Source organism: Anarhichas minor, unplaced genomic scaffold (assembly GCF_050575085.1).
Source record: "Anarhichas minor isolate MPS153535 unplaced genomic scaffold, ASM5057508v1 ptg000033l, whole genome shotgun sequence".
NCBI lineage: Eukaryota > Metazoa > Chordata > Actinopteri > Perciformes > Anarhichadidae > Anarhichas > Anarhichas minor.
Genome location: NW_027466479.1, coordinates 5,935,142 through 5,957,646, shown reverse-complemented (window position 1 = coordinate 5,957,646; position 22,505 = coordinate 5,935,142). Strand labels below are relative to the sequence as shown.

The 22,505-nt window shown below is 45.1% G+C and overlaps 1 protein-coding gene across 1 annotated transcript in view; it reads left to right on the top strand.

Annotated features, from left to right (window-relative positions):
- LOC142965185 (fibrocystin-L-like) overlaps positions 1–22,505 on the top strand; it is a 40,132-nt gene that overhangs the window by 7,574 nt on the left and 10,053 nt on the right. Inside the window, exons 15-54 of the mRNA XM_076105984.1 lie at positions 9–144; positions 569–712; positions 815–969; positions 1,157–1,293; positions 1,498–1,639; positions 1,788–1,912; positions 1,999–2,156; positions 2,293–2,462; positions 3,552–3,684; positions 3,806–3,960; positions 4,428–4,550; positions 5,223–5,328; positions 5,608–5,715; positions 5,827–5,991; positions 6,115–6,236; positions 6,493–6,625; positions 7,505–7,697; positions 8,953–9,095; positions 9,364–9,468; positions 9,745–9,930; positions 10,506–10,679; positions 11,329–11,534; positions 11,668–12,640; positions 12,809–13,057; positions 13,205–13,354; positions 13,884–14,058; positions 14,883–15,039; positions 15,138–15,294; positions 15,774–15,983; positions 16,363–16,492; positions 17,318–17,559; positions 17,727–17,863; positions 17,982–19,011; positions 19,381–19,572; positions 20,065–20,216; positions 20,333–20,492; positions 20,801–20,977; positions 21,612–21,707; positions 21,826–21,989; positions 22,265–22,394. Of these exons, the coding sequence (XP_075962099.1) occupies positions 9–144; positions 569–712; positions 815–969; positions 1,157–1,293; positions 1,498–1,639; positions 1,788–1,912; positions 1,999–2,156; positions 2,293–2,462; positions 3,552–3,684; positions 3,806–3,960; positions 4,428–4,550; positions 5,223–5,328; positions 5,608–5,715; positions 5,827–5,991; positions 6,115–6,236; positions 6,493–6,625; positions 7,505–7,697; positions 8,953–9,095; positions 9,364–9,468; positions 9,745–9,930; positions 10,506–10,679; positions 11,329–11,534; positions 11,668–12,640; positions 12,809–13,057; positions 13,205–13,354; positions 13,884–14,058; positions 14,883–15,039; positions 15,138–15,294; positions 15,774–15,983; positions 16,363–16,492; positions 17,318–17,559; positions 17,727–17,863; positions 17,982–19,011; positions 19,381–19,572; positions 20,065–20,216; positions 20,333–20,492; positions 20,801–20,977; positions 21,612–21,707; positions 21,826–21,989; positions 22,265–22,394 (7,900 nt within the window). The remainder of the gene's footprint in view (positions 1–8; positions 145–568; positions 713–814; positions 970–1,156; positions 1,294–1,497; positions 1,640–1,787; positions 1,913–1,998; positions 2,157–2,292; positions 2,463–3,551; positions 3,685–3,805; positions 3,961–4,427; positions 4,551–5,222; positions 5,329–5,607; positions 5,716–5,826; positions 5,992–6,114; positions 6,237–6,492; positions 6,626–7,504; positions 7,698–8,952; positions 9,096–9,363; positions 9,469–9,744; positions 9,931–10,505; positions 10,680–11,328; positions 11,535–11,667; positions 12,641–12,808; positions 13,058–13,204; positions 13,355–13,883; positions 14,059–14,882; positions 15,040–15,137; positions 15,295–15,773; positions 15,984–16,362; positions 16,493–17,317; positions 17,560–17,726; positions 17,864–17,981; positions 19,012–19,380; positions 19,573–20,064; positions 20,217–20,332; positions 20,493–20,800; positions 20,978–21,611; positions 21,708–21,825; positions 21,990–22,264; positions 22,395–22,505) is intronic.

Below are 22,505 nucleotides of genomic sequence, written 5' to 3'. Positions count from 1 at the left end.
TTACCCAGGTGGTGACCTTTGACTCCTGGCCCAGCAATGTCACCGCAGTCAAAGAGGTCCAGAAGGTCACCGTCAGCAGCGGCTGTGCCAGCCATCTTTGTGGGAGCACCCTCTTCAGCCTGGGCTACGGAGACGCAAAGACAGGTAATGTGTTGTACAATTGATTCCTTTAAGAAATAAATTGTTAAATTGGTTTCTTGCACGTTACAAACCTTAAAATATCCCGATTGCAGTGATATTACGAAACACAATGTGGCGAAAAGCTATGACCCGCCCTACTCTACCCTGATATTCTTACCAACCCTCACCGATCATACTCATCATGCCAAAACCTTACTGACCCAACCAACGATGGCAACGAACACTAGCCAATCAGAGGCAGAGTAGGGCGGGTCATGCCTTCGCCATGGTATGATTCGTAATGGCACGCGACTGCATACATGTTTAGCATTGGTAGCCACTAAAGGAAAACCCTCAACCTGTTGCTCTACTCTGATAAATCCACAGTGCAGTATGTCCAGCCGTTATGTTTGTTCACAAGCTTCGTGTTTGTTCCTTGTTTTTTAAGGACCGATCCCAGTTACGGCCTCGGCTGATGTGGTGGAGGCATCGTTGAACAGCCTTTGGACCATCAAACCCGACACGGTCCAGGTCACCAAACAGGTCGACAGCCGAGGATCGAACTACCTGGTCACATTCGATTCTGACAGAGGTATGAAGAGACAGAAAAGTAGTTAGTGGTTATCACACTTCTTTCACATGCATTTGTGGAGCTGACCTTAATACTATAAACTACTTTTTTTTTTGACTGCAGGGGATTTCAAACCTCTTCACTGGGAAGTTTTTGGCTCCGACACCAACGTCACCGTTGCCGAGGTTACAAAGGGGATAAGCAACATGCAGACCTTCACTCTGCTCTGGGGGGGAATCCCCACCAAGCCCATTGCCTTCAATGCAACCGAGTCTGAGGTGTGTTGACAGAGAGTGTATCTCTGTCAGCGTCTACAAGCCTCATTACTCCTTGAGACAATGACTAAATAAGATCTCATTTCATTTCTGAAACAATTTGTCAAAATAGATTCTCTTTTTGGACTGAGGTTGTTGCCTGTACAGTGTAGAAACAATACTAACGTCCGGCTTGTGCCATCGTGAACAGGTGCAGTCGGCTCTGGAGGACACGATGAAAGCTGAGTGTCCCGCTGAGGTCCTGACCTCCGAAGGGACTGATGTGAAGTACTTCAACGACTTTGAAAGTGACAATTCTCAGGTAAGTGGGGACAAATCAACGGTGCGGTTTTTTTAAAGTGAGAGAGAAAACAAACTTATTTGGAGAAATGTGACAAGCATTCGCACGTTGAGTTCACGCCCTACGAGTTTCACCTATTTTTCGTGCTCCTTTTACTTCTGTGAATCGGCTCAGTATTGTTAAATCTTTGCAGAGCATCTGATTTGGGGTTCTCACGGGTTTCTGTTTTCTTGCACCCACCAGTTCAACAGTGCTCAAAAAGGCACTCCGGTGAAAAACACTGCTTTCTGCGGCCTGTGGTCGCTGAAGAACGCCGAGGTCCTCTTCAAGGACACTTACACCAAAGAGTCTGGTGGCAGCTACGGATCGGTCTCATTGGACAAGCATCCCACGGTAAAACACACAGTGGCTTCATTTATTGTACAGATGGGTAGAATTCATACTGTAAATGAAAACAAATGGATGCAATCAAGAAAGTGGTTGATAAATGTACTAAAGGTTATTGATCTCTACTATTTTTTCCCTACTGTTCCCCGTGCAGCTTTGCTTTGCATACAAGGGGATGTTGAAGGATGAAGTTGGAATGAAGTTCACTTACCGCGACAGCCAAGGCAGAACCCAGACAGAGACCGCAAAGATCAGCACTATCTTCATTAAGGGGCACAAGTCAGTAAACGCCACTTTTAATTTCTCAGTTATGTGCAAACTTCTCAGCAAAGTCGCGGCTTCTAGACATGGTTATCTCTTGACAGATGGAGTTACAAATGCATGGACCTGCAGAGCTCCCTGCAGACGGAATACATCGGAAGCAATTACGATCTGAAGGAGTTTAACCTCTACAAAGACGGGGGGGATTTCTACGTAGACGCTGTTCACATCGGGAAGTATCCCGCCACAAATGATGAAAACGGTACGGTTGATTTGGGGTTCAATGTCAAAGTTTGGAAGTGCAATCAGATTATATTCCTGATAGTCTTTCCTGCACGTTTTTTTTCGTATTACGTTTCTTTGCATTCAATATATTCCTGTGCGTTATTTTCTTCCAGCCGTTCCCCACAACAGGAGGCCTCCGCCCTTTGAGAGCTCTGGCCGGTCCTTCGAGGTGATCGCTGTTGCCAAAGACACGTCGACCGCTTCACAGATCAGCTACGAGATCAAAGCCACACCAGTCGATTGTGCCTTCGGGTTCCCGCTGCTAGGAGTTGGCTTCCTGCAGGTAACGGATATGTTGAATTTATGTAACAGAGTCATATTAAAGACTCATTCTTCTGCTGTGTATTCGTTCTTTGGGCAGCAGTGTAGACTGTGCTGTCCGTTCATCTTAATATTTAGACCCAGGAAACCTAAATCTGGGAGTGTGGAGCTTGGGGTGAAGCTGAAGTGGAGTAAGAAAGGAGCAGCCACCTGACAGTTAGTCAGACACTCCCCAAAACATCAACCTCCTCACTTGAGCCTCAAGATTTTCCCCCTGAACAGGACAGTATTAGTTTCCAAATTGTCACTAACGCACACATGAAAATAAATGTTTTTATCGCTGTTGAGATCCAAACTTCTCGACGTTATGTGTTGAGTTACAAGAGAAGATGGGGATTTCCCCTCTACTTCAGTCGGGGTAAATCTGCCTGGCTTGCGTTTCACAAAAGAAGGCTTGAGTTCTAGAAGTCAAACCTTTCTACTGCGATGCAACTGTGCTGATGTGCCGTTAACACGGTCCAAAAAAGGGCGATTCGAGCGTGAACTAGTGGGATTTATCCCGATAGCGTTTCTCTGAAACAGCAAACACAAGAAAAGCCAGGTGTCATCTTCAGCAGTGTGACTCATGAATACAGCCCACGGCCATGTGATATGACTTAAAGAGTACAGAGAGGCGCCACAGTGATCCTGTGTGTGTCTCACGCCTCGGCATGCTGTTCAGTCATCGTCAACAGATTAACTGACAACTGTGTATCATGGCTGGTATGGAAAAGTGTGACTACAGGGTGTAGTGTCCGTTCCATCCATCCATCCATTTTCCTCCGCTTATCTGGGGTCGGGTCGAGGTGGCAGCAGGCCAAGCAGGCTGACCCAGACTTCCCTCTCCCCCGCAACATTTTCCAGCTCATACTGGAGGATCCCGAGGTGTTCCCAGGCCAGCTGGGAGATGTAATCCCTCCAGCGTGTTCTGGGTCTTCCCCGGGGTCTCCTCCCAGTTGGACGTGCCCGGAAAACCTCCAGTGGGAGGCGCCCAGGAGGCATCCTGATTAGATGTTTCATCTAAATCTGACGTTAAGCCGTCATTGCCTCATTCGGCAGTTTGTGTCCACAGATGTCCAACCGCAGCGAGGACACGGCTGAGTTCCGGGACGGAGCAGCCACCGTCAGGATCACTCGCCCTCACAGAGCCACCCCTCCTCTGAACGGCACCTTCGACGTGGAGATCTACGGAGGCCGAGCTGAAGGTATAGAAGAACATGAAAGTAAAGTACAGTGCTGGAGTAGATGTACTTGAATCCCATCACTGCCTGCTTCTACGACATACGTAATAGAGTGTGTGTTAACACAGCCGGTGCTTGTTCTCAGGTCTGTCGGTGGACATCAGCGAGGAGGACCTGAAGTACGCTCTACAGGGAATCGCGGGGATGGGTGAGGTCAGCGTCAAGAGGCAGGGAAGCTGCAGAGAGCCCAAGTGGAGGGTCGAGTGGCTCACCAGACCCGGAGACCAGCCTCTGATCCAGGTCACACTCTTCTTTCGTCATTATTTTGGTAGATTTGTCTTTTTTTGTGTGTTTTTTTTAGATCTTTGGTGATTTATTCAAATGCCAATTGTTCGATGTTTTAATATCGATGCATTGCCCAAAAATGTTATCTATTTGTTACTAACAAGTTATCTTCAATAATCAAGATTGTATTTGCAGAAGTAGTAGCTGTAGCAGTCGCAGCAGTAATATCACACAGATATTCATCAGATATGTGTTGAATTATGTTCTTCACTACCAAACTTCATTCTGAAATTCATTCTCATAATGCGAGCCAGATATGGTTAATATTCCCTCTGATATCATTTCAAAATGCTCTCATCTTGACGATGACCATTCTTGTTTGCTGATTGGTGAGAATTGCTCTGTTTAGTTTTTGTGTCTCAAATTTCATTTATATCTACATGTTGTCATTTTTTCTGAACGCTGATTTATTGTCATTGCAGGTTGTCGGCTCGTCGCTCGTCGGCCAAAACGCAGTTGTTTTTGCGTATGAGAAGAAGAAGGGAGGTCTGTTGACGCGAAGCCTGACAGGAGATTACTTCCGTGTCCGGGAAACCAAACCACAGGTACAACCGTGATTCAAAAAGCCTCGGGCACATCTGGTTTGGGGTTTCAGCATCATCTGTCTGTCAAATGTGTGTTTTGGTCACTGCTGGTTAAGTGTGTTGTGTCTTACCATAAAGTCTGCAGAACAAGTCCTGGTTCTGTTGGTAGCGGTGCACTATGCAGCTGCATCTGTACATTAGGTGCCTCCAGGCAGGATAGAATCAAATGATTGCATGCTACTGAATAATTGCTTTGTACTGAAGTGACTGACAGCTGAAGACCTCTAATATTCTATTGTATGGCTATAGCAGTAATTTCACCTGGAAGTGCAAGGGCGTAGGTTTTGCATGTGGTCGGTAGGGACACATCCGTTATTTATATACCGATATCTGGGGGGACAGAATTGTCTCTACCGATATTTGAGCGAACTTGTTTGCATTATCTTTGGAGTGAAGTCACATTAGATAATTACGATGTGCTCTCCCACAGGCTACTAGGGCTATTTGTCACTTGGCGCCTGAGTTTTGTGATTTCCGTAGAATAAATAAAGACATTCAGCAGGAAATCAAAATGTTCTGGGGAAACACAACCTTAGGCCCCTGTGTTAGTGGTTATCCCAGCCTAGTGGGTCTTTTTTTATGTGGTGAAACTTGGTCCTGAACTTGACATTTTGTGATTTTCCGTGTTTGCAGGTGGAGGTTTACATCAACGGCATTCCCTCAAAGTGTTCTGGCGACTGTGGATATGAATGGTCTGAGGACAAGACTCCAGTTGTGACTGGAATCAGCCCATCTCAAGGTGTCCTGTCTCTGAAATGTTATTGATTCATTGAACATGAAGCATTATTGCTTATTGATTGATTTTTAAGGCTTAATATATATCTAATTGGCGTTCTTCTATATCGAAGGTTTAAATTATTTTATGTGTAAAACATTCAATACCAAACCAGTATACTATATATTGCATTTTCAAGTACAGAAAAAAACTCACAAAAATCCTGTCAAGATTTAGTGAATTGTCCGCTTCATGTAAATCATGGCGATGGTGATGAGGGTTCTATATCGCTGACTTTTTCAGGATCTAATGGCGTGGGGACTCTTTTGACTGTCACTGGGACTGACTTCAGTAGTGAAAACGCCTCCATCCTTGTGGGAAAGACCCGGTGCCACGTTGAACAGATTACCGGTGAGTGAAAGACGATTTTAGGAGTGAACACTGTATCCTGTCGTTAAAATGAGTCGGCTGTTTATTATCTAATGAAAGGAGTTAAAACACATTTTGACAATGGTATTTCAGCGACCACTCAGGTGTGCAGACTCGGCAGCTCCAGCGCGGGTACTTACCCCGTGTTGGTGAGCTTCCCCTCTCTGGGTGATGCACGCTCCTCGGGAGGCAACATCTTCCACTTCACCTACAAGCTCATTGTTTCCTCTTTCTCCCCGCTCTCTGGAAGCGTGGCAGGTCAGACTTTACTCAAACCTATCTGTACAAGTGTTATTATTTATCAGAAAATCAAAAGCAGAATCACTTTCTCTGGAATACGATAGTGTATAACCATTATCTTCTTATATGTTTTTTTCCCAGGAGGCACTCTGCTGACGATGACAGGTTTCGGCTTCAGCCAGAACACCACGGTTACTGTCGGCAGTGACGAGTGCACCGTGGTTCGTGCCAGTGACACTGAGCTGAAATGCAGAACGCCAGCAGTAAGTGTACAGGCGGCAAACTGCTGTTTATGAGGGAGAAACATTTTCCTGCATCAACTCAAAGAGAGCACACTAAGCACACACTATACACTGTGCTAAAACGGTGTTTTATTGAACATAAATACAAATTTTCATTTGAAAGCAAGTTTTTTTGACAAATTATTTAGACATGTCATTTTCCAGCCTTGCAAAGAGCCTGAGCTCTGAATAAGGCACTTATTTCTTAATTAATAAATGATTACATTACTTATTTCAGGGGACTGCAGGATCACAGACCGTCACTGTGATGGTGGGAAACATGAGTCAGACAGCCGGCAGCTCCTTCACCTACGACAACAACCTGACAGCCCGGATCTCAGGCCTGAGTCCCAGCAGTACCACTGTGATTGGTGAGTTTGGGAGGCCTTTATGAACTGTATTCATGCATTTGTATACCACTCAGTGAGGTACGACTATTATAAAGAGTCACTGAGATGGGCAAAACCCAGACGAGAGGTTTAATGGGGAGGATTTGTTTTGTCCTGAAAGGTCAATAGTAATACTATCGCTCTAGTGAATGAAGCAGACATACGTGCTCGGCTTTCTCTTTGTTTACGAAAAGAAAAAGATTTCATGTGTATTCATTGTGTTTCAATGCCACGCCTTTTTTCTCTCTCGCAAAACAAATCACTAGTTATCTAAAGGCACTGTACATTTGTCATAAGTGAATTACTGCCAGGAAGACAATATGTTTTGTATTACTTCTTGATTGTTGGGAACATTATGCTGTACTCTGAAACCAGATGATTCAGAACAGGTTACTAACAGTCAACATCCTGTTGTTGAGGAACATAATGTACCAGTCCAATTATATACGTGTCTGAAGGGAATAGAGATAGCGAGACGTTTGTGCTTCACTGTTCAGAGTTGGCATGTGACTCCACTGTCATGTCTCGCAACCTTTTGTCAATGTCATCACCGTCACCTCATTAGTTCTGGTCTTGTGTGTCCTGTGATGTTGACTTGCAGGTTTTCTGTTTTTTCCTTTTGTACTCACTAAACCTTAAGAATCTGACCATGACAGACTACCACGTCTTCCCACACATTTATAGTAAACAACACAGAAGCATCCACACAACGAGACTACGTGTTAAGGTGTCGGATAACCAGTGGTGCTCACTTTACCAGAAGACAAGTGCTAATTATCTTGGCACTTGAGTGACAGAAGCTCCACCGTGGAAAAGATCTGTTGACGTTTCTCTTCTCTTTTCTTGATGCCTTTTGTGTAGGACATGAGGTTCTCACCATCCAGGGCTCGAACCTGGGAGGCCGAGACAACGACAGCGTCGCGTTCGTGGGCGGGAAGGAGTGTGTGACGGTGCAGTGGACGACGACAATCATCACATGTCGTCTCCCCGTGCTGCCGCCTGGCACGCACAAGGTGGATGTACAGCTTGGAAACAATGGCAACCCACAGACAAGGTAGAGCTACCGTGAAAGATCTTTTCACCCGGGCAACAGTTCATCCGTTACGCACCGACCGAGAGAATGTCGTATCGGCAGCTGTGAATTCTTTCCTGCAGGCCAGAAAGGCGTCAAGAGAGCTTTTGTTACACAATGCTTAAGGGTACAGAGTAGATCTGAAGATAAAGATTTTTATCAAAAACCTTTAGGCGTCATATTGTCAGAAATATACCGTTATGTTTTGGGATTTTTTAACACACACAAACAAAAAATCGAATAGTATGTACAGCATGCTTGGAGACGAAACAAAAAACGTAGTTCATGTAAATGACTTCATGTGTAGCAGTTGTTTTTTACGTGGGGAAACATTAAAAGGGAACTACGGCCATTTGCAAAAGTCATACATGTTATTCCTATTGTCCAAGACAGCCAAAGAACATTAGTGAACGTGAACAACTCTCTCCCAAATCCAAAACTCAAACTTGTGATGTCATCGATTATAAAGTGTGGAGCTGCTCCATAGACAATGAATTATGAAACTGAGATTCTAATCATATAGGTACATGTTCTGTTTCATAACTGAGAACGCTGCAATAGAATAAAACATAACGTACACAAACATTCTGTAAGTTCACAAAATCAGTCTCACATTAATTTACTGCTTCCAGAATGACATACCATGCACCACATGCCCAGTATGTGTATCATAGTAATAAACTCATGTTTACAATGTTTACTGAGGTAATAAATCAAGAGAGAAGTAGAGTCATTTTCTCATAGACTTCGATACAATCTGACTTCTTTTTGCAACCAGAGGAGTCGCCCCCTGCTGACAATTAGAGAGAATGCAGGTTTAAGACACTTTGGCATTGGCTACACTTTTCAGACACCGAGCAATTCACCTGAGAGAGAGTAGCTCATGATCACAGATGGAACTCTCCTACGTTCTGCAAAAAACATACTGGAATTCTAAATTTAGGATGTGTTCCCCTTTAAAAACCCACAATAAATGAACAATGATATGGCATTACGTATTATGTTTGATTAAAGGGAATGGTTTAGGCTGACCTCATTTGACTGTCTTTAAAAATGTACACAAGTTAAAGGCCAATGAAACAACTATGGCTGGTAAATCCTCCTCCTATTTTCTATTTTCACATTCCAACTAATGACACACTTCAAAACAGATCATACTACACAATCAATTTGCTCACAAGCCAGAGGGCGTGGTTCATTTTGGGACTTAATTGAAATGTTTGTTTTTGTTTCATAGCAACGGTGTGAACGCCACCATTGAATACGTCCTGGAAATCTACAGCATCTCCCCACAAATCGGCTCCTTGATGGGAGGAACCATGCTGACTGTGTCTGGGTCTGGTTTCAGCAACAATACCTCGGACAACAAAGTCTCCGTCGGTAAGCGAAATGAGACCCGGCTATATCAAACAGACTTATTACCACGCCAACAGTCCCCACCAAAAACCATTCAACATTGTCAGTGTTTAACAACAAGATTCCATCTGTGGAACTGGATATCAAATGAATGGTTGAGGGGGGAACTAGCTGGCGGTAATCTACAGTGATGTAACCACGCGCAAATATGGAAAAGCTGCACGATAATGCGACCGCTTCAGGTTCCGTATGTGTTCTCACACATGTTTTGTGTTGGTTTGCGATGTGACAGGAGGAGTTAAGTGTGAAGTGAAGGCCGCCTCAGAGAACGAACTGCAGTGTGTGTTGCAGTCGGAGGAGAAGACTCACGTCGTCACCAACCAGGGATCTCACAGCAGTAGGTTAACGTTTTGATCCTTTCTGTAGGTGTCACATTAAATCTGAGTTGACTGAAACAGAACACAACAGAAAGAGGATCACGTTTCCCAAAGCTGCTGCAAGCAACGAAGCTGTGTGTTTCAAAACCTGTTCCACCTCCAGTTTTTCATAATTAGCCACATTTAGAATTGCACTCGCAAGGTATTTTGATTAGATGTTGCTCGATCTCAGACAATGAAACCTTTCCCGTGTGTTATTTTGTCTGTCAGACTTGACATTTGTTTGTGTGTTCCAGCTTATGGACAGGGGTATGCGTGGAATCCCGCCTCACTGACGGTGTTCGTCGGAGACACGGTATTGTGGCGCTGGGAGGCACCGGCCTTCCAGAAAGACGTTTACGGGGTCGTTAGTGTTTCCAGCCCGAGTGAAACCACCCACGATGGGGGACCACTCTACAGCGGAGACACCAAGACACCCAAAGGTAGAATACGGAGTCACCTGCCCTGATTTTACTGTTCGATACCATCAGTGTGCCGGGAAGCTTTATTTAGTTATGAGGCTTTATGTTGGGTTTGTTCTCTTCTTCTTTTCCTTTGATTAATCAGATAAAAGTGATATTAAAATCTCTTTTTCAAGCAAGAACTATCCAAGAAGAGAGCTCAAAAAGAGCATTATGACTCTAAACAGAGACGTTATTCTCTGTTTCCTGACCTGAATAATAGCTGTAATTGCAGCTCATACTTTCTTGAATTGCAATATGGTCCGTTGGTCTGTGTTCACCCTTTTCTTAGTGGATTAAGAAAAAGGACATTGATGGTTGAGTTCTAGTTAATTTCCCATAAATTCTGCTGCAGCTGCACTTAATTAATACATCAACGTGATCTCATTCAAATGAAAATCTTGTTGTGTCTGCACTCTGCGATGTTGTAATGTTGTGATATGTGACGTGAGGAATGTGATGTGTCGAGACGAATGCACACCATGTCCAAGAATGCTTCATTATGATTCGATGTCCTATAGGGTACAGCACTTATGAACTCTCTCGCTCCCCCTCAGGGTTTTTCGCCTACCGCTTCACTGCGCCCGGTGTGTACCACTACAGCAGCGGCTACATAGACAACGCCAACCGCAGGAGCCTGCAGGGAGTCGTGAAAGCCGAGGCCCGGGCGGAGAGGAGAAGCAGGGTTTCTGTCAGCGTGGGAGGCATAGAGGCCATACACGTGACCGGAGGTAAACGTATAGATGTGGATGAGATGTTCTCGGTCTGCAGCTTGATCCTCCAGTGAAAGTAAAAATAACACTCGGGGAGCTCCTTAAGAACGTGATCTGATTTGGTATATTAAAAATACAGTCCACAAATATGCATAAAGTGCTAAAATTAGAAGTCCCATGACTTATTATCATTGTGACCCTGTAGTCAGGGAGGCAGTGGAAGGAGATGTATATATGCTACTAATATGCCGTTTGTACACTAATGCACCTAATGAAAACATATAAACATCAATATAATACAGTCATAGAAATCATTTAAAAAACCAGACCAAGGATTAAAACAGTCCTGGAAAGGATGTTTTACTATGCTGACTTACTCAGCATCCATTTTATCAGCTGTTCAGAGAAGTAGCAGGTTTTACTCCACTCCTCCCCACCTGTGTAGAGAAATGTGTCTCCCCCTACTTTATTATTTTAGATAGAGTCCCGAACAGACTGAAAGTACCAAGTAAAATAAAAAAGTAGAGGTGTATTTATTATTATTTGATATATTTAAGAGGATGCAAATCAAGTCAGATCAGGGTAGAATAACGTTTATCTTTTGATATTTAAAGATAGACAGGAAACTCAAAAACAATTCAACGGATCAAACTGTCCCTCCCTTCAGGTTCTCGTCGCGTCTCCAGAGCAGCCCCGCAGTGCGTCGCCTCCCCACAGTGCCCGGAGACCAATGTGACCTCAGGCGCCATTTCCTTCAGCGCCTCCGCCTGCTCCACCCCCACAGTCCACTCCATCTCTCCCAACCAGGGATCATACCACCAGGTCATCCACATTGAGGGCACAGCCTTCAGCGACACCGCCTGCGCTAATGAGGTTAGCAGGAGACTTTTACAGCCTTATCTATCTCAATGGATTTAAATCTCAAATGGATTGAAATGTTCAATCATCTTTGTGCTGCTGAGAGTTTTTCTCACCTGTCTGACTCTGGCGTCTGTGTGTCCTGTAGGTGACGGTGGGAGATCAGCCCTGCCAGGTGATCAACAGCTCTCACTCTGAGATCAACTGTCGGCTCGGCGTCGACAGCCAGCTTTCCATCGGCTTCGCTCTCCCCGTAGCCGTCAGAGTCAACAACCTGGGCAGCGCCATCATCACCGTGCCGAACGAGCTCGGCCGCCGCTTTGTGGTTCTGCCGGCGGTCGACTCCATCTCGCCTCCCGTCGGCAGCCCCAACGGCCACACGCGGCTCCGCGTCCGCGGATCCGGCTTCTCCGGAGGACAGGTGACTGTGGCCGGCCAGCTGTGCTCTGTTGTGTCACTCAATTACACTCACATCACCTGCGACACCGCTCCCTCTCAGCCGCAGGCCGGTGATGTCGTCTTCCACGCGGGCAGGATCCTAAGTTCCTGTCATTCAAACTGCTCCTTCAAGTACTCTTCTTCTGTCACTCCCACGGTCTCCAGTATTTCCCCCGACAGCATCAGCGACCCGACCACCGTCACCGTCTTCGGCTCAGGCTTTGGCAGCAGCGTGGACAACGTGGCGGTCTTTGCCGGCACCTCGGAGCTGGGGGTCACCGCCGTGACTGACGGCAACATTACGCTGATGGTAAACGCCCTCCCCGCGGGAGAACACCCAGTCAGAGTGATTGTGAGAAGCAAGGGCCTTGCATCCGGTTCCGCCACCCTGAGCAGCCGTGCCCGAGCCACCCTCAACCCGGACGTGGGCAGCCTGGCTGGAGGAACCCCTCTTGTCTTCACCGGAAACGGCTTCGCTCCGGGGAACACCAGCGTGACGGTCGGTGGCTCGCCCTGCGAGGTTCAGGAGGTGACGCCGGGCCTGCTCCGCTGCCTGACGCCTCCTCGGGGCGAGGGGCTGGTGACCGCTGACATCCAGGTCTTCTCGGTGCGGTACCCTCCGCTCAACTTCACCTACTCCGCAGCCCACACTCCCGTCATCAGCTCCATCAGCCCCAGCTCTGGTAACTACGGTCCTCTGCACCCGACAATTTTGATCAAAACAATGAAGCCATCATAATTAAAGTATCACATACATCAGTGGATCCGTCTGAGCATTTGTGTGTGTGTGTGTTTACCGTATGTGTTCACCAATGTCTATGATAACCTTCCCCTGGGTTTATTTCCCACAGGGCCGAGCGGCGCGACCGTCACGCTGACAGGCTCAGGATTTGGCAACGACTCCCAGCACGTCTCCGTCTCCATAAACCACGTCCCCTGTGTCCTGTCCACCATCTCTGATGGGCAGATTCAGTGCATTGCGGGAGACAACCCGGGGGGGGCGTACCCAGTCGATCTGCACCACCAGGTCAAAGGTCACGCCCAGTCAGATGTCATGTTCACGCACGAGCTGACGCTGAGCAGCGTGCAGCCCAACGAGGGTATCCATTCCAATCCATTTCTTGTTTGCGTGCTTGTGTGTACATTTGAATTTTGTTTGTCTTTATCCTCGTACTCCGAGTTCCCTTTTCTTCCTCACAATTCAAGTCTGATATTGATCAATTCTTCCTCCCTCATCCGTGACTCAGGAAGTTATGGCGGCGGCGCTCTGCTGTCGGTGGAGGGTTCTGGGTTCGACCCGCACACCTCCAATGTGACGATCTGCGGGGAGGAGTGTGAAGTTCGCCGAGAGGCTTCCACATCGTCCCGTCTGTACTGCCAGTCTCCGTCCATCAACGGTAAGTTTAGTTCAGCGTCCTTTACTTCACCAGGATAGTCTCCTTGTGGGGATTTGTAGTAGGGTTAGTGCAGTAAGAGATGTACAAAGTAGTTATTTATTTACTGACATTATTACGGGTAGCACAGTGACCAATTTCATCTTGATTTCTGAAACCAAACTTACGCTTTTATACGTGCCAAAAAACCCACATTTGTATCAGCTTTTTTACTTTGTAGTTTGCTTGTTCTCATCAACAGCTTTCCATCTTTCTAGTAAAGGTTAAGGGGTTGAAGGGTTTTCAAGTTTTTCTTTTGGAAAGAATGTGTTCCTGCCGGTTCACGATATTTTTAGTTCTCGACTCATTAAGCTGTACTAAGAGGAATGTTGACAGCCTTTCATGGCAGGAGAAAATGTCAATGCAATCAGGGGCATGTTGTGTAAGAAAATAACTTGTCACGGCCGATAAGACATCTGAAGGCTTCTTGTTATTTTTAAGCATCTCGATTCTTCCTGTCCCTTTTGTTGTCGTCTGTCCCGTCTGCTCTCAGACACTCAGTCGGAGGTGAGCTGCGTGGTCGCCGTCATCAACCAGCTGGACGCCGTCAACATATCAGACGGCTACGCCTACAAATCTCAGCTGACGCCGGTGATCACCGATGTCTCTCCGCGCAGAGGAGGCACCGCCGGAGGCACGCGGCTCACAATCACCGGCTCTGGTTTCAGGTGCAGTGAAGGAACAGAGCACAATGGAGAGACACACCCCCGGATTACAGACCGCTGGTTAATAATCAGGCGCTCGACTCACGTTACACAATGTGTCCCAGGGGACGTCTTTGCTTTCATTGGGTTTAATGCAAAGACCTTCTCTTGTTTTTGGCAAAAAGTGATTTTAGAAATTGAACGATACGAAAAGAATACTTTTAATATAATTAGTTTATAAATAGTGCCAAGAATAAAGCTTCAATGTACAGTTCTATCTGCACATACAGCCCATTAAAAGCACATTATGATGAAGAGCAGAAAAATGTATTCATAATTATATGTTAAACATTATATCATATAGTTTTATATAACAAGACACCATAGTAACACATAAATATCAACATAAATATTCCCCTCTATTCTATTTAATTATAGTATATCATTAATTGTAATATTAAATTATACTATGACAGCTTAATGTAAAATAATATTATTTTGTATGATAATATCGGGTAAAGTACGTGGTATTTTATAATGTTTTAGTATGGTATATAAACTATATATATTGTAGCATGATATAGTATGTTAAAGTAAGTTATATGTTATTATTTTACAGTCATTATCTAGCATGCCATTGTATTATATTATCCTTTAAAATTATATATATTCTTACTATACATGTGCGATTTAACTGAGGCATGGTACATTATCGTATACAGGGTTATCATGTTAAGGTAAAGTATGTTATTGTATCTTTTATACACATATGTGTATGTCACAGTAAAATGTATAATATAATCAATTCATTCATGGATCTATTGACCGCTCACTTTCCCGCCCCACAGCACCGACATAAATGAAGTCAACGTGACCGTGGCGGGGTCCGTGTGTGACGTTCAGTCCACCAACAGCACACACGTCATCTGTGTGACCAACTCTCAGCGACAGTCTCAGGAAACCAAAGTCAGACTCAGCATCGGAGACCGAGGCATCGCCAAGATGGTGAGATCACGTCCCCCGATCTGACTCACAACACAGTTCCTTATATGATGAGACTCGTGTCTCTGTAACACAAGTTTGTTATTCGGCTCTTTCTTCAGGATAACGCGGACTTCTTCTACATGGACGTGTGGTCGTCCAGGTTCACGTGGGGCGGTCTGTCTCCACCTGAGAAGGGCTCGTTTGCCGTCATCACTAAAGGCCAGACCATCCTGCTGGACACCAGCACCCCTGTGCTGAAAATGCTCCTCATTCAAGGTACACAAAGGTCTTGATCCTGGCTGTTTTGGACATGTTTAACTACGCACATTGTGTGTTTGAAGGAACCGACGGATTACATGTCACTGAAATAGTAGCTCATACGATTACATGTGGGCTGCACGGTGGTGTAGTGGCTAGCACTGTCACCTCAAAGCAAGAAGGGCCCGGGCTGGACGGCCCTTCTGTGTCAAGTTTGCATGTTCTCCCTGTGTCGGCATAGGTTTGCCTAGGTTAGCATGAATGGTTGCCTGTCTCTATGCGTCAGTACTGCGATAGTCTGGCGACCTATGCCTTCGTCAAATGTCAGCTGGGACAAGCATTTTCTGAATTCAGTATTGGTTTGGTGGAACTAGTGCCAAAAAGATGATATATTAACATTAAAAAAAGTCTTCGTTTCGGACCTCATGTAAATCTTGTAAAAAAAAAAATGTTGCCACCAGTCTTGAGTTTGAAACTTACTGTTTCTTTGTCCTCAGGAGGCGCGTTGGTGTTTGATGAGGCGGACATCGAGCTGCAGGCAGAAAACATCCTGATCACGGACGGTGGACTGCTCCAGATCGGCCAGGAGGGGGCGCCATTCCAGCACAAAGCCATCATCACGCTCCATGGACACCTGCGCTCACCTGAAATACCTGTTTATGGAGCCAAGACGCTGGGTGTCAGAGAGGGAGTGCTGGACCTGCACGGTATGAAACATACACATTCAAACAGCTAAATATGAAACTACAGCCAGCAGACAGTTAGCTTAGCTTAGCGCAAATCAGCTAGCCTGGCTCTGTTCAAAGAAAATAATCTGCCTACCAAAACCTTTTATAGTGAGATTAAATAATTTGCTGTATGTCTTAAAACTATCAGAATACTTCCACCGCCAGCAGCAACAGAGAACTGAAATAGTCGTGACCCAAATATTCCTAAAAACCCCTGATTGCATGTCATTATGTCACGTAATGCTAAACTGACAGTCATTTGAGTCGTGTGTCCTGAAGGGATTATGGATGTCATTATGAGTGACACCTCACCTGCCCTCCTCGGGTGCAAGTCATTGTTGACAACCTGTTCCTCCAGGCATCCCAGTTCCTGTTCCCTGGACCCACCTGGCCCAGACGGCGGCCAGCGGCTCCGTCACACTGACTCTGATGAAGGCGGTGACGTGGAAAGCTGGAGATGAAATTGTCATCGCCTCCACCGGCCACAGGTGCAGTCTCCAATTCATGCATGTGGTCGAAGCAGAAAAACACAATGATTAAAAGTCAAAACTGCAAATTTTATAATTGTGTCAACATTGAGTGAAGACAAAAATGTTCCAAAATCTTTTTGGGAGTTTGTTGTAACCCATAAATAAGGCGGTAGCTAAATTAGAACATAGTGGAGAAAAAACAAAAGGAACTCCAGATAATCTAGTCCTGCTAAAAGGTAACTAGCCTAGCTTAGCAGAGGAGCTGCCTTTGTGGTAGTTAACTTTAAATCAAATATTTGAATTTATTTAATTAAAGGTTCATTTATTAAACTAAGTCATTAGTTCACAAAGAATAGATCATGTATCTCAATGGAACCTTCTTGGCTAAGTAAAGGATAAATAAATGGAGAACAAAGCAGAAGAAGAACATATTTTGGTTGTAGATATTGTGTTTTTCCAAGCATGTAGTGCCGTATTTTTGTAAGCCTTTATGTAAAGTTAACGGCAAATCATTATTAATCAACCGTAAAAATGTTTCACTACTTAAACAGCGCAGCACAAAAAAGCACTTCTGAAAGGGAAATACAGGAAGAAATATCTACGTGCTACACATGTATAAAAACATCTCCTAAAATATGTATGATCACAAGATTATTCAGCCAAAATGTCATAAGAAAAAAACAACAACACAAAAGCCACAGGTGGGCGGCTTTGACACATTGAATGCTAAGACCCTTTTCTTTTAGGGAGGTCCAGTCATATTTACTGTATATTCTATGCATTGACACAAATAAAACAATGTCATGGAGCCGCAAGTAGAAATCATGTATTTCCGTTTTTCAGGCACAGCCAGAGAGAGAACGAGCAGATGAGGATCGCCGCCGTGTCGACCGACGGCAGGACCATAACCCTGACAGAACCGCTCAAGTACACTCACCTCGGGGTGACCGTCACGCTGCCCGATGGTACGGTGTTTGAGGGCCGAGCCGAGGTGGGTCTCCTCACCAGGAACATCGTGGTGCGAGGCTCCGAACACCAAGACTGGGACGAAACCATCGAAGCCTGCCCCGACGGCTTCAACACAGGTACTGTGTTTCAACTTGTCTGATTTGATTTGACACAAACCGCTGTGTAAAAGTAAAGAAGAGACATAACGTTGCTGTGCAGTCAAATATATTCAAACTGACAACCACTTCAGATTCACCAACATGTAACATATATGGGTAAACATCTTTCTGTCCCTGTGCTGCAGGTGAATTCAGCACCCAAACCTGTTTCCAAGGACGGTTTGGAGAGGAGACCGGCAGCGACCAGTTTGGAGGCTGCATCATGTTCCACGCACCCACACCAAATAAGAATCTCGCAATAGGCAGACTGGAAAATGTTGAGGTGAGACGCTTCAAGCTTTCTCTGCTGTAACGTATTTTATTCTTTGCATCTAATCATGTTGATCAGATTACTGAGATAAATCACACAAATTGAAATGATAAACGTTATGCTCTTTTAGGTCTACTATGCAGGACAGGCCTTCAGGCTGGGACGTTATCCCATCCACTGGCATCTGATGGGAGACATCGACTACAAGTCATACGTGCGGGGTTGTAGTATCCACCGGACCTTCAACAGGGCCGTGACCATCCACAACACCCACAACCTGTTGGTGGAGCACAACGTCATCTACGACATCATGGGCGGGGCCTTCTTCATCGAGGACGGCATCGAGACGGGGAACATCCTGCAGTACAACCTGGCCGTGTTCGTCAAACAAAGCACCAGCCTGCTGAATGACGACGTCACGCCCGCCGCCTACTGGGTCACCAATCCCAACAACATCATCCGCCACAACGTCGCCGCCGGGGGCACCCACTTCGGCTTCTGGTACCGCATGCACGAGCACCCCGACGGCCCGTCCTACGACCCTAACATCTGCCAGAAGAGGGTTCCCCTCGGTGAGTTTTACAACAACACCGTGCACTCCCAGGGCTGGTTCGGCCTCTGGATCTTCACGGACTTCTTCCCCATGAAGGACGGAGGCTGCCGCTCCAAAACCCCCGAGCCCGCTGTCTTCCGTTCCCTCACAACCTGGAACTGTGAGAAAGGCGCCGAGGGGGTCAACGTGGGCGCCGTGCAATTTCACGACTTCACCATGGTCAACAACGAGAAAGCCGGTATCGAAACCAAGCGCATCCTGCAGTGGGCCGTGCAGGGCTACGGAGAGGGAGGGGGGGCGACGATGTCCAACTGCACCATCGTGGGCCACGTGGACGAGCTCGGACTGGGAGATAACTACTGCACCCACCGAGGTGTCATTGCGCCGCTGGACGATGGCCTGAGTGTCCTCAACACCAAGTTCATCAACTTCAACCGTAGCTCTTGCGCAGCCATCGGGGTGGCCGCGATCGACGGGACGTGTGCGGATCGCTGTGGTGGCTGGGCTGTCAGGTTTAGTGGGAACCAGTACTTTAACTCCCCCAACAAGGCCAGCTTCAGGTGGGAGCATGAGGTGCAGCTGGTGGACACTGATGGCTCTCTCACAGGTACTCAATGTTGTATAACCTTTCCAAACTACTTCTTTAATCAGTCCCTCAATCCGTTTTCAGAAAAGTGTTGTTAAAGTATATTTCTTATAGCTATCAAATTGCCAAAACCAAACATAATTCCCTACCTTGGTTGTAGCACTCAGTCCAAAGCCTGTTGGTTCCTACTGAAGACAATGGTTCATAGTTATATCTTTCATTTTTTTTTGTTTTAAGTTAGTCAATAAGACCTAAACAGCTCATTTAACCAACATATCCGGCCGCACCATAAAACTGCAAATACCAGTTTTTAAAACTCCGGTTAATGCAGCTCAGGTGGGCTTTTCCTCCGTCCCTGCATCCGACTGACCCACGATTCCTTGTTTTCAGGAAACATCAACCACAAAGTGGTGCCCATGAGCCCCCTGCTCGACCCCGCTCACTGCTCCCAGAGTGACGAGTGGAGCGTGGGCTTCCCGGGCGCCGTGTGCGACCACACCGTCAACTTCCATCGTTTGTCGTTCAACAACCCTTCGCCGGCCTCGCTGAAGGCCAAGGACGTCATCTTAACCAACTCCCATGGTACTAAAACACACAGACAAATTACTTTTTCATGTCAGTTTGTTGTTGAGAATGCAGAAAGTCATCTGTAAATCTGTATTGACCTCTACTGGTGATTAGTGGGAAGTGCAGTAGATCGCTGTCATCAAAAGATAATAAAATTAGGTTATAAATAGCATATAACACAAACAATGTAAATATATACTCATATTTATATATTTAAGTGTGATGTATAAACAGATAATGAATAACATGTTGTTTTTTCTATCACACAGTTGTAATAATATAAAATATGTCCTCATAGGAGAAGTTATAATTGTTGACAAATATTGTATAAGAATAAACACTTTTATTTAAGTACAACTACATGAAAGTGTGATTTTAAAAAAAAAAAACAGCTTTTAAATGCTAAATGGGCGATTAAAATGTATAAACGTATCTGCTGTAAAATAGTATGAGAGTATATATATATATATATATATATATATATATACAAGTTGTTTTTAATTACAGGCAGCAGTGTGATTCCCTATCTGAAGAAGAGAATGACTCATAAGCTTGGCTGGATGGCCATGCTGCCCTCTGGAAAAACGTACAACTGGTACTTCAACGATATGGATCACATCACCAACATCACTTACGCTGCAAAATTCTACGGCTTCAGCGTACGTGATAGACCCGACATGCTGTGATATGACAGGACGATGCTGTAAATGTAGCTTTCTACCTATTTACAGTATACTGATGTGGTTTTTTTGCCTGTACCTTTCCCCTCTCACAGTCGGATCAATACGTGATCATCAACCACAACTTGACCCAGAGTCCAGACAGATTCAGGATCATCGATGAGAGGAACGGCTCGTCGACGCCGCTGAGCTTCAGTGACAACAACAACGGAGACTGGTACTTCAACGACAGCTCCAACAACCTCTACTACATCGGTTAGACACACTTTGACACAGATCTCTTGCTAACTTTGATGATTGTTTTTAAGTTGTTTACTACGCAAACATTGAAAGGTTGTAATATTAAATCTTAAATATACATCATTGTAAATTGAATATCTTTGGGTTTTAAAAGTTGGCATAAACTACACTAATTATCACCATTATTTTTATCAGCTGTTATTGTTGACATCTTTGTCCTTCGAGATTATTTACCCTTCAATCACACGAAAACATTCAGCAACACATTCAGTGAACTTAGTCATCCGTGCGCCTTCATCCATTTGCCATCTTGTTGTCTGCAGTGTCTGGGAAAACAAACCAGCGCAGGCGTCGCGCCAGCGTGGACCGCTCTATGACGGACTCCGCGGTCAACTTCAGGGTCTACCGCTGCTTCTACCCCAACTGCATCCAACCAACGCCACCACCTCCAGCCACACTCACCCCCTTACCCACCCACCGGCCTGACAACTTCATGTACGTTTGACCCTCCCCCCAATGCACCATGATATTCATGACCAGGAAGAAAATGTACTGAAAGTATTAAATGTAGGAGTATGCATGTTGTTGTCACAGTGTTGTGTATATTATAGGGTTATTATCACTGATGCATTATGATGCAGTATTTTGTTGTGGTTGGTCGAGGTGATTTTGAAAACTTTAATTAAGTGTTGGACAGTTTAATCTGAAAAAATGTCAAACTTATAAAGACATATTAGTCTATAAGCGAATCCTAAAATACTTATTTTGCAGTCAGATCTAAATATATTACTTGTTTTTAATTTAAATATTTAAAAACATTTTGAATTTTTTTTTATTGTTGTATTAGATGTCTTTCACTTTTTACAAGAAAAATAAAACTTAAATCGGAAGGGACATGGAGGAGGGGAAATAGAAGGTTGAAAAAAAAAAGGATTACTTTTGCAAATTTTTCTGCGAGATCTCTTAAAAGTAAAAAATGTTTAACCTTTCATTTTTTTCCCCTCCATGTCCCTCCCACGGCTACATATGTTTTAAAAGCAGCATGTGTTCACAATATATGTAATTTATAAAACTGAAAATAGTTCTCATGTTTACTCTGGTTTCCTTCTGCTAAAAGTTCTTTGTGCGTGTTTCTCTCTAGCCGGTGGTCTAATGCCTCTTTCTGGACAAGCTCACCTGAAAACAACTTCACTGCACCTACAGAGGGCTCCGATGTGGTCATCCCATCAGGTAGCGTCTGGAGGAATCTTCACAGTGTTGTTTTTATACACACTAACCGGATTTTGTGATTGTATACTGTTGTATTATAATATACCTCTGTATATATAATACCTCTGTATCCCCACAGGGAAGTGGGTCGTGTTGGACAGTGACACTCCTCCCCTCAACAAGCTGACTGTCATCGGAGTTCTGGAGATCCCCGACAACATGAACAGCTCGTCCTCAAGACAGGCTCGTGCTGCACCTGAGTACAGCACGGTGGTGCTGGACGCCGTCTACATCTCCATCCAGGTCAGTGTGATCAGTCATCTCCATCTTCTGCTTGTTGTGATGCTGGATGTCAGTTTATGTCTTAATATCATCAGGACCATGACTGAACAGAGAAAAAGCGTCACCTACTTCAAACTAGTCAGCATTCAGTATTGGTGTAGTACCGTTTGCTTATGTAAAAGTAGCAATACTGCAGTGTAAAAATACTCTGCAAAGAGTCAGATACTCACAGTACCACCCACGCAGTTTGATTGGTATGTTTAGTGAGGTGATGGTGGCGTCTCGTGCTGTTTCAGGGCGGCAGGCTGATTGCAGGGTGGGACGACGAGCCGTTCAGAGGTCAGCTGCACATCAAACTGAGAGGGAACCACCGCACGCCGGACTGGCCTCTGCCTAACGGGCCCAACCAGGGCTCCAAAGTCCTGGGTAAGAAAACGCATCAGAAACAACTCAACGTTGTCGTGTATTTCTTACATATGTTTTACACATATAGATATATTTGTGACATATTGTGTAATATATTTGCAATATTTTGTG